The sequence below is a fragment of the Leuresthes tenuis genome, unplaced genomic scaffold (assembly GCF_036924035.1).
Source record: "Leuresthes tenuis unplaced genomic scaffold, fLeuTen1.0.hap1 SCAF_7, whole genome shotgun sequence".
Classification (NCBI taxonomy): domain Eukaryota; kingdom Metazoa; phylum Chordata; class Actinopteri; order Atheriniformes; family Atherinopsidae; genus Leuresthes; species Leuresthes tenuis.
In genome coordinates this window covers 17,211,394-17,222,667 of record NW_027325361.1, presented here as the reverse complement: position 1 = coordinate 17,222,667, position 11,274 = coordinate 17,211,394, and the positions used below count along the sequence as shown (strand labels likewise).

The following is an 11,274-nucleotide window of genomic DNA, read 5'->3' as shown; positions in this document are numbered from 1 at the left end:
TAAACCTTCCTCTCTCAAGTCAAGAAAGCTGGGGATGAAAATTGTCCCAATCAAATTTGCCCCAGACAATATATGTTCTCACAATGTGCCACCACGTCTCACCCAGACCCATGAACCCACTTTCAGATGCTCAGCTTCCACTTGTGTTTCTGCCGTCCTCTCCCATTCTCAGGAGAAGACAGCATTATAAATCAATTTACAAGCTGCGAGAGACATTCTGCAGGGGACGGAAATGAACAATGGCAGATGGAGGATATTGGAAAACATTTTCTTCTCTATCACATGCAGCAGCAGCATTTGGTGCAGCTGGCAAAGGGATCCTAATAATTTATTTATACCTCTTCTGACATTTCTGAATGAAAGAGGTGAATGTATTCTTCAATGAGGTTGTGTTTTTGTTTCAAACAGATGGCATGTGACTTGCTGCCAACTTTGCAGCCTGTTGTGTGTAAAAAATTGTTGCTTAAAAGATGTGTGCACATTAAAAGCCTCGATAATTTGTTTTTAACGGTAATAGCAACACACTCATAGCAGTAGGTGTTGCAATGTTTGTCCAGAACTAAACTGAAAACCAACGCAATGTTACACCCCATGCTAATGCATCAGATATCATACGCAGCTGCCTTTACTCACGTGAACAACTCCCGGCAACGCATACAGTAAGTTCTGATTATATAAAGTGATGAGACTTCTCAGAAAAACTAGGGACAACAAAATTAATTATTTGCCAATGTGAAAGTGACAGAAAGTGACAACAACTTGGCCCCAAAGTGGTCCCAAACAATTAGGTTTTGTTTATATATAACCAAGACAAATAGTTTCCATCAAGGCAAAAATATTTCCCTGGGAGGTCTGTAGTTATTTCATTGGGACAATGAGATATTTGCACGACTCCTATCACTGTAGCTACATAGACACAATGTGTGTGTGTGTGTGTGTTTGACCGACCTGTCTGCAGTCCAGAAACATCTCCCACTGAAAATGTATGATACATTATGAAGAGGAGAATCGGAATGAGATGACCACTGACTGTCGAGCAGCCGAACCCTTGTATTCAGCAAGAATGGACACAGGTTCCCTTTTTTACAAAATGCAGCAAGCAGACCATTTTCATTTCCCAATCAAGTGAAATTGCTTGTGTTGCTGACATCAAATACTATATATATGTTCATATTTTGTAGATTCAATTGGGTTGGAAGACACTGAAAATCATGACTTTTGTACTTGTGTCTGTTATAGAAAGGATTCTTTTCAGTTTACCAGAAATTAATCTGATAAATGACCTGCTGGACCAAATCAACTGAGTGATTATGTATTATTCTTAACTGCTGTTTTAGTTCTTCTTACTTTTGCATCATACTGTCAAATCCACATTAGGAAACTACAGTCCTTTCAATCTGTGTTGAATTAAATGAATGAAGATAGTTGGAGAGTGCTACTATCACAGCTTAAGAGAGGATAATTGTGTGTTACATCCAGTCAGTATCATGGGCCTGAGTATATCAGTATGAATCCATTCCTGACATCTTTAATGCTGATGTCTCCTGATCTCACCAGTACATGTTGGGTTAATAGTACAAGAAATCAAAGAAAAAACGATATATATTTGCTTTTGGAACAGACTTTTCCAACAAAGCTGTGGTTAAAAAAGATCTGCAGAGGAAGAGTGGCTGAATTTAATGCTTTTAATTTTTTTTTCATTAATAATTATCTCCTTTTTTAACAAGTCAAGGGACTCGGGGCAATTCAATGTGCAGTAATCCTAATAACTGGTACAAATGTCATCAAATCACAATTAGAATAATAATCAACAACAACATAATCAGAGATTTCATTGAATTTTAATTAAAGTATTTCACCCATTAACACAGTAACAAGAGAACAGATGTCGGTGGTTGTAGCTTCACTGAAATCACCTTCACAGATCAGAAACACAAAAACAACAAGAGGACATGGAAACCAGCTTCCACTGTTCATCTACATCTGGAGAAAAATGAAACAGCTAGGTGTCAAGTATGGGATCGGCACTTTTCAGCTTAATTTGTCAGAACGAAACCTGTCAAGACAGGAAAAACATCAGCATATATACAATAAATCTAAAGGAAATCTCAACATGTCAATAAGAATTAAGTCACCATCAATAAAACACAATATCCAACAGACCAGTTCGTTCTCTAACACACACACACACACACCCACACACAGGTATTAATGCTTCTCTTATCTAAATTACCATCAGTAAAGCCCCTCTGCCCAATATCTAATTTAACAGCTATATAATGGAGAATTATACAGACCACAGCAGGTTGGATATTGAGAAAGTTAATTGCAGGAAATTAATGCCAATAATTCCCCCAAAGATCAAATATTCCACAGAGAAATAACCTGACAGGTGCTGTCCAAAGTGTCCAAAAGTTTGATACATTCATAGTCCTTAAAAGGTATTAATGAATCACTTTTATCAGCTCAGCCACCAGAATACAGTATTGAGTCTGTGTTTCTGCAAAGCACTGATTAAAAATCATATCAGTGTTTCTCATTTCCAACTTGTCACGTACTGATTCTCTGTCGAGCTGTTAAAAAGCTGTATTTGAAACAAAGAAATTACCCTTAACTAACTTTTAACTTGAAAAATTTCAAACAAAACAAAAAATAGCTTCATATAGGACTCTCAAGAGCAACCTGCTTCCATTTCACAACAAATCACATACTGACATTTAGTCTGGAGCTGGCTGCCCTGGTTTTTTAACACAGAGGATACCAAAGCATCACTTTTAGAGGTGTAGGGTTTCCCTAGCTGGTAGCATAACAGTCTCGGGATGCATAGCCATGGCAATGTGGATATTGTTGGTGAGGCTTTTTGCAATAAAATATGTTGGGGTTTTTTTTGTGTGTATTTTAACATCTAATCATGATGTTTTCTGAACCTTAACAAATTCATTTGAACGCATAACTGAGTAGTATAGTAGTAGAGCAAAGGATGTCAAAAGAAAGACTGGGAATCAAGACAAAGGCAGAAAAAAGAGGAAGTAAAACTTAACATTTTCAGAGTTGGACTCAAATACTAGTCTCATGATTGGGAGACGGTTGTCTATCCTTCTCCTGCTGGCTGATCCCTCTTCGTCTTAAACCCAGCACTATAGAACAATGTCCTATCACCGACTTCTATTTGATGAATCTCTGATGTATCACGGAAGGATAGGATGGCAATATACAGCTGAAGAGCATTTCCCAGTGTGTCAAAAAGTGACAATAAAGTGGTACCCTGTGCATTAAAAACTGATGTGAAGGGCTTCTGACCAAATATCAGTCTTTTCTTCACAAGTAAGAATGTGTTGTTAAGAGAAGTGAACCTTTGTGTCTTCGGTGAAAACAGAATTAATTAGTTTTCAAGAGATTTTGCTGCCGATCCAAATCACTTTCTTTGAACAATTAATAATTTTTTAATAACTTACTTAGCCAAGGAATGTGTTTCAGAGCACATCTCTAGCTTTATAAAGCACCACCTGCCGTTAAAAACCTTTTCTAGTCCAACTGGCTGGTGGCAACATCAGAACACATTTGAAGAAATGATTGACATTTTTCGACATTTGAATCAGCGCAGCTGCCCAAGATGGGAAACTCTCCCATCACAATTAATGTCGAAACTCCTTTGAAGCTCAACAGCAACATAGATCTTCCCACAGAAATAAAAATGGCAATAAAGCAAACCTCGGCATACAAAAACAACTTAATAGATGCACTCTGTTCTGAAAATGTCTCCTATACAGAGGATCAATCACAGCGTATCATTTCTCTCACAACGAACCTCTGACACTTTTGAGTCTGCTAACCTGCTAGGAAGGTGACTGACTCTGGTCGTTGAAAACAGTCATGGAGAAATCACAGGGAGACTGTCAGCTGGTCAACTGGGCTCATTAGGACTTTTCATCTGAAACAACTGTGAAAAATGTTTCTGTTTGTGAGATGTGGTGAGTTTCTGTCTCAGCTCAAATTGACCACAAGAGAAGTAACCAGTTCAAACAAAACATTGTGGCAGCTGAAACGTATTCAACGACAATAAAGATGTGACCAAGATAGGGTTTGTGTCAGATCTCTTTCTTTGTGTTTAGGTAAAAAAGCTTACTTCCTATTAAAGAAAACATAAAACCTATTAAGACCTGATCGAGCAGATAATCATAAATGACCCCATGTTTAGAGGTCACCTACGGTGTTAAAGGTTGAAGGGATACATACAGGGATATATATTTCCTTTTTTTTTTTTTTTTTTCTTCCTATAGTCACGTTGTGTGTAATACTTATGAGTTGTCAGTGTCTCAACTCCACACAGGGCTCTCAATTTGAAGAATCAAGGAAGAATCTTTTTCTTTTTGAGGTACAATTTGTTTTAGATGGCAAACAATTCGCTCTTCTCACGGCCCCTTTCCAGAGTAGCTCTTTGCCTAGCTCACCCATTAAGATTCCTCCCTGCTTCTCCAGACTAAGGTGAGACACTACTCGTAAGTACTTTACACAACTCCACTTTAAAAAAGAACCAAAGAATCCTTTTAAAACTAATTTTTTTCCCAACTGATTTAATTTACTTAAGAAGAAACAAAAAAAAAATTGCATTTTCTTCGATGCTCTCTCTCTCAGATACAGTACATTACATTTAATAATAAGGATCTGTTCAGGCACACGACCAATTCCTCCCAGACGGACGACAGAACTGACTGTCCAAGCTGACGTAGTCAGATAAACTCAGTGTTTCAATGAAACTAAGATCAAATGATATGCCAATAACCTGCAGGGAACTGACAAAGCACTAACGTAAAGTTATAGAAACAGGACACAATCTGCAGAACACATCGAGGTGCATTATTATAACCATTTGTGCCTGCCGCAAAGCTTCAACTAGAACAAGAGCACAAGGAGATCCATAAATGCACAATATTAAACCACTGAAATTTAACACTAACACTAACAAAAATCTACAGGTAATTTCTCATAGATATGCAGCAGGAATTACAGCTTATCACCAACTTCCAGACAATAACAAAACAACCAGCGGTGTCACTGTATATTAAGTATATGGAGCATATCAATAGCGGTGCTACAAGTGGGCGACAAACGCCAGCTGAGAGTAACCCTTCAGGATATTCAGAGGAAGCTTTGGAAACCTCAGTAATTTGCATCACTGTGATGTTTCTGACTTGTTTTCTGTCTGAAGTCGCTCGCCTCTGCCGAGCACTCGACGCTGCAATCAGCTGCAATTTCTTCTAATTCCTCAGAAGGACAGCAGAGAACAGCCAAAGAGGAGAGGACCGCTGTTCATGTTAAAGCACATAATGTTGTTTTCTTCACCGCCGTGTCGCTTGTCTTTTTTTGTTTGACAGTTCTGCTTCTGCCCCTGGGCTTCATTAAAACTGAAACGTCGCTCATCAGCACTTCTCACTCGTCGGTGCATAATTAGCATTTCACTGGCAAATGTAGAAAGTACCTACAGCATGCAGTTGAATACAATGCGAATCCAACATACTTTTAGATGGATTTCAAAAGCATTTTACAAAATACTACATATTGTACATAGAAAACTAACAACCGGAGACCAAATCATGCCAATTAAAACAACACACACTCTCTCTATCTCACTTGAACACACACAGTAAGGCTTTAGGGTTTCAGAAAACTTTGAGTACGTCATGCAAACACCAGTGACATGTTTCTGCCATGCAGCTGGTACTCACTGTGACACCATTGCTCTAATCTCCTTGTGACACATTTAATACATTTACATGCACACAGTCATTTGTCTATTGGCAAGGCTGTGACTAAGGCTAAAGCCTGGTTGCACGTAAGAGCAGACCAACCAGTTTGGAGCCAGAGTGACAAGAATATTGGCAGGTACCTGTTGCTTAGTTGCACAAGATTTAATTGAAGTTGCCCACACTGGATGGAGAATGTCGCCAGACTGCAGCTGGAACGTCCACACAGTTCCTTCATTGGGCTCAAGAGACCTCATCAACCAAATAAACATGTATATCTAATAAGCAAACGAGTGCCCTCATCTCTAATGCAAACATTGCTCTTTTGTGGCTCATGAACTCCGATAACATCCAATCCGGTTATCGCTGCCTATTGTTTTAGAGACATTTTTAAGAGATATTATGATTAAGAGAGTTATGATTTGACCGTGATCTTATGACATAGCGTGTAAATAACACTTAAAAGAACAAGAGCTAAGCATTCCCCATCATGTATATTCCCCATATTATTTGCTAAGTTTTCCCTATGTCTTATGACCCACTAAAAGTGTGTGGTGGTGAATTTCTCTCGAGACAAAGCCCCGTGCTGATATTCTCCTTGTTTCTTCTTATTTTGCTGTGTTTGGGACATTTTGTCTGCGACCTTTGAACAGAGGGTATGTAGACACCAACCAAAGAGCCCAAAGGTGTGAAGACTAAATATATATTAGCTGCCTCCTCTGTGTGGACATTGTGTGGCGATGACATGTTTTATTTGGGCTTTACAACATAACCACTGTGAATAACTGAATATTAAAGCTTTTTATTTCCCTTTTATTTTCCATGAACTACTGGATTTACTAAATGTAACCACTTAGTATTCATTTGGAGCAAATTTCACTTGTCATTTCTATCAATTTCAATCTTTTCTCACACAATTTTAACTTGAAACAACAAAAATAAAATATGTGATTACCATACTGGGCTGGTTATTTATATGCTATTTGCCTTGACCAGGCTGATTTAGGATTTTTCTTTTTTTCATTCCACTCGTACACAACAGACGCTGCCCGGTTGGTCTCTAATTTTCCCTGCAATGATTATAATAAGCATCCCGGTTTTGAAGAAACAATGCTTCAGACTGAGTTTTCCTCAGAAGAAAACAGCATCATAATGTGGATAAAATTAAAGTTAGGTGAAAATATGTCTATTTCAATTTCCCGTGGGCTTCCCTTTACAATTTGTAGCTCTAATCTATGATATACCACTTTATAATACCTATTATTTTTACTTATTTAGTTATGTATTTGGGTAAATTATTAATAGTTTTTTCTCTTGGGATATCGGTCACTTTCTCCAGCTGTGCACGCATATTTTTTTCTTTTTTTTCCTACAGTAGCCCTAATAGCCCAACATAGTTGTATGTAGACTGTACTAGAGGGTTTTTGTTTATTTCTTTAGGTATGCTGTGGATGTTTTGGCATAGAACGAGGTTAAGAATTTCCTGATATTGTGTAAAAATTGCTATGAATTTTAGCTTTCATGTCACTGGAAGCAGTACAAGGATAACTAAAATATTTCGGGTTAAGATAAAAGTAAAGGACAGGGTTTCATCCGTCGATAATATGCTGCAAAAAACAAAACATATCAGCATGTGACTTGACTTAGTGTATCAATACTTTACTGTTTGCTCAACCTTCGCTGCAGGTTTAACACAACTCTGCTGACTAAAGAAAACTAATTTTGCTGGGTACGAATTGTTTGCGCGACTTTAAGCTAAGATAACAAATAAAAAGCTTTTGTGGTCGATATATACTGTATATGATCTTTAATTTTCTGTCATCCTATTATGTTAAATCAGATTGTGGCAGTTATAGACTTTAGTTTCACTTACTTAATCAATCCTAATCTAATTCTATTTCCGATGTGCATGTAAATGTGGCCACTCTATTTGTCCCTTGCGCTCCCCCGTAGATCAAAGGGTCATTTGCACATCAGGATGTAGTGCCACTTCACAGCTCGCACTCATTCACAAAAGCATCTCTGTGCCCAGCAGATGGTGCAGCTGATGTAGAATCCTGTGCTGCTGTGGATTTCTGTCACATTACAAAAAGGAAAACCATAGCACGCACGACGACCACATGCAGGCGCGGACACAAGACGGACTGATGCACAGGTGTCGTCCAACCTTTGAACCAGGCCTGGCTTGGGAAGTTGGCAGGGAGATTTGTTCAGAATGAAAACCTTTTATCTGTCAAATTCATCTGTTGCTGTTGATTCCCCACTTGGTATGATGAGCATACGTTATTAGGAGAGGGAGTTTGGCAAACCTGACCATCATAAATCCTTCATCTGGGTAGATCAGGAAGGTCAAGTTTCCTTTGTTTTTTCTTGGTAATCGTTTTCCTCTTCCTTTGTTTTTTCTATTCAGTTTTGGGCAGTGGAAATTAATAGAGTAGATTACATAGAAACTAGTGCAAACATCTAATTTAACTTTGAATCAGGATGCCTTGGCTTTTGCCGTCTTTAACCTCCACGTCCTGCAGCTTCAGAGCCCTGAGAGCAGCTTCGTCAGAGGCACCTCCCGCTCACCCAGCAATGAGTCCCTCTTAAGGCTGGTGCCTTTGTTCACCACCTTGAACTTCACAGAGAGGTTCTTCACTTGAATCGAGCTTATGGAGTCGAAGAAGAAGTCCTCGTTGAAGACCGGGTTGCGGCTGTTCTTGATGATGTTGCTCCTTTGCTTCTGCAGCTTGCCAGGGTTCAGGTAGACCGACACGCAGCAGTTAATACTTTTGATGTCAAAGTGCTTGTCATAAAGACTTTCCGCCGCCAGGACACGGATGAGCAGACGGGAGGTGCTGGAATCGTAGTTGGCGCTGATTCTCACTGACCCACCTTTGTGCAGGTTGATTGTGTGCTCTCGCTGGAGGCCATGGTCGGATGCTCCTGCACCGCCGTGAAAGGAAGGGACGTGAAGCCGCCGCTGGATGTTGGGGCTGGGCTCGGCTGAACTGCACTCATCAGTGGAGAGGGAGCTGTGGCGAGCGAATGTCCGCTTGGCTTTCACAACTTTGGCCTGCGTCTCATGAGTGAAGATCTTGAGCAGGGATGCAGAGCGGGAGAGCAGAGGAGAACTGAAGGGAGAGGACTCAGCCGAGGAGCAGGTGTCACTTTCTCCGCCACTGAAGTATCGATAAGGGTTCATGTGAGAGGTGTTGAAGTCACCGGGATTCAGGTGGTTTCCTGTTTCACTGCTTCTGCCGGGAGTCTTCCTCTGTGTGTTTGGGGAAGTGATGGGACTGGTAATCTCGCAGTGGAACAGTGACTCTTTACGGCGGGTGTGGGGGCTTTCTTTCAGTGTTGCAAAGCCATACGATGTTTGAGTCTTGGGAACATAAGGTAGGGACATTGCTGTCTGCGACTGGGGGTCTGCATTGGTGTCTCCAGCCACAACATCATCAGCGCTCTCTATCTGAATGATGTGGCGGTTTGCTGCTTTCAGCAAGTTCTTTGTGTCTCCAGCGATCTTTGAAACCAGTCGAGGGCTTCTTGGGCTGCTGATCCTCCTTCCGCTGCCAACGATTTGCTCGGATGTAGACGGCTGCAGCCCCTCTTTGGGTTTTATGTGTGGAATTTCAGGCTCCGGAGCGCAGCTAACCAGCTTCGGAGGGATGAAAAAGTCTGGAATCTTGTCAGGAGTGAGGACATTACTGTAGGCTTGAGCTGCACCTTTCTTGTCTCCACCGTCACCCTGTCGCAGCATACCGGTCTCCACCGACCCACGGATCTTATCCAGAACCCACATGTTCCCACCAGACAGTGGGATGTGTGGAGCAGGTTCAGTCAGGTGCGTCTGCAATTAATAACACACATGGGTGGAGAGGGGGGTATAAATGATCAGAGGAGTGTCACTCCACAGGCTGTAGAGGGATAAAAATATCACCTGAGTGCATAGCGGTGAAACGTAGTCTGTGATCAAACATGAAGTATTAACAGGGGTATGCCAGACATTTTATGGTTTTAATATACTGGATCTAAACTTAGCTAGCTACTGACTGTAAAGAAACAACATTTATCAGAAAAATAGATGCGCAACAACTTTATAAAGGCTTTCTTTGAAGAGCTACAGTTCATTTGATCAATCTCAACAGGCAACGTGAAATCCTTGAGCTGAAATATGATACTAAATTCATCTGTATCAAATAAACATCTGTCTATAAAATTATTCCCATTTGTTTAAAGACAGCAGAGTGGCTTCATTTATACAGGGAACATGAGAACAGAAGAAAATATGATCTACTTATACCTTTTCATTCTTTATTAGAAATATTAGTCACATCCTTTTTGTGAAATCATAGTGGCTCGATTCTCCCCGAAAAAAAACTTTGATTACATCTAATTTTAAAATAACAATTCCGGCTCTCAGTTTCAGCAACACGAGATGCATATCGTGTCATTTTGCTAAATTATAAAGTAGAAAACGTCCTCAATACTAATGACACTAATTCGTCAAGCGGTTAAGAATCGTTCTGCTTGATCTACATTCAAGACATTTTTTAAAAAGTTACAAAACAAAACACAGTTCAACAGGTGCGAGGACGCTTCCGTCTTTTACGCTCCAGTCTCTTTCCAAAACCTCTTACATCTAAAGACACTCTGAAATGTAGTGCAGTATAATGTCCCTGTCTTTTTAAAATAGTTTTGTACCTACTTATAATCATGGGTGATGTACTTACAGAGCTAAAGAAAAGGACGCAGTCTTCTTTATGCGCTCCTTTACATCCGCTGCCTCAGTAACAGGTGTTCTCCCTGGATAAGTCTGTGCGCTCCGCGGCGACGCTGCTCTGTGCCCTCAGACAGTCTCTGCTCCGGAGCTCCTGTCGTGCGTTTTATCGACGGCACAGGGCTGCAGCTGACCAATAAGATCAAACTCTCCCATTCCCAGGAGAACCAGCTAGAAATACACTGGCTGCATCTGCATCTAAAATGGTCTTACATGGTTTCCCCCGGGCTGCTTAAAGTCTTTTGTACTGCTGATGCACTTTTATATATAAAACGTGTTAAAGAATATTTATGTTCAAATCAGTTTTACACATTTTTCTGTCCTTCCCCGGAACACATATATGTTCCTGGTTTTCATTCTGCTGCATCTTCAACGTCAGAGGGCATGAAATAATCTTTAAAATTTAGGAGAGACGGGATATTTTTAGTGTTTGCTCTGGCCTCATTCAAGGGTTTTAAGCTTTTATGTGCCAGTAAATCATTACTTATAGAGAAAGGCCTATTCGACCTGAACAGCACATAAAGCTGAGCAGAAAATGCCATGTGGAGCATTTTAACATGTGAGCTGTGTAGTTCAATTCAGTCTTCCTTTTTTTTTATTTTTGCTTAAACCATCTGATTGGTTTCCTTGGAAACTTTGCTATGGCAACAAATACATTTGTCTAAAATAGGATGGGCCCCATGACTTCATTGATCTGCAGGACAAAAAGCACTTTATTTGTCCAGATTGTCTGGTTTTGAGCTCAAGTGCCACAGAACCTTTGGA

The 11,274-nt window shown here is 40.2% G+C and overlaps 1 protein-coding gene across 1 annotated transcript; it reads right to left on the bottom strand.

Annotated features, from left to right (window-relative positions):
• Positions 1-1,862: 1,862 nt before the first annotated feature.
• On the bottom strand, positions 1,863-10,573 carry LOC140311975 (C2 calcium-dependent domain-containing protein 4C). The gene is made up of 2 exons (XM_072389597.1): positions 10,463-10,573; positions 1,863-9,579 (listed from the first exon to the last, which is right to left on the bottom strand). Exon 2 carries the CDS (start codon positions 9,529-9,531, stop codon positions 8,272-8,274), a length of 1,260 nt encoding a protein of 419 aa, XP_072245698.1. The 5' UTR covers positions 9,532-9,579; positions 10,463-10,573; the 3' UTR covers positions 1,863-8,271.
• Between the last annotated feature and the right edge of the window lie 701 nt (positions 10,574-11,274).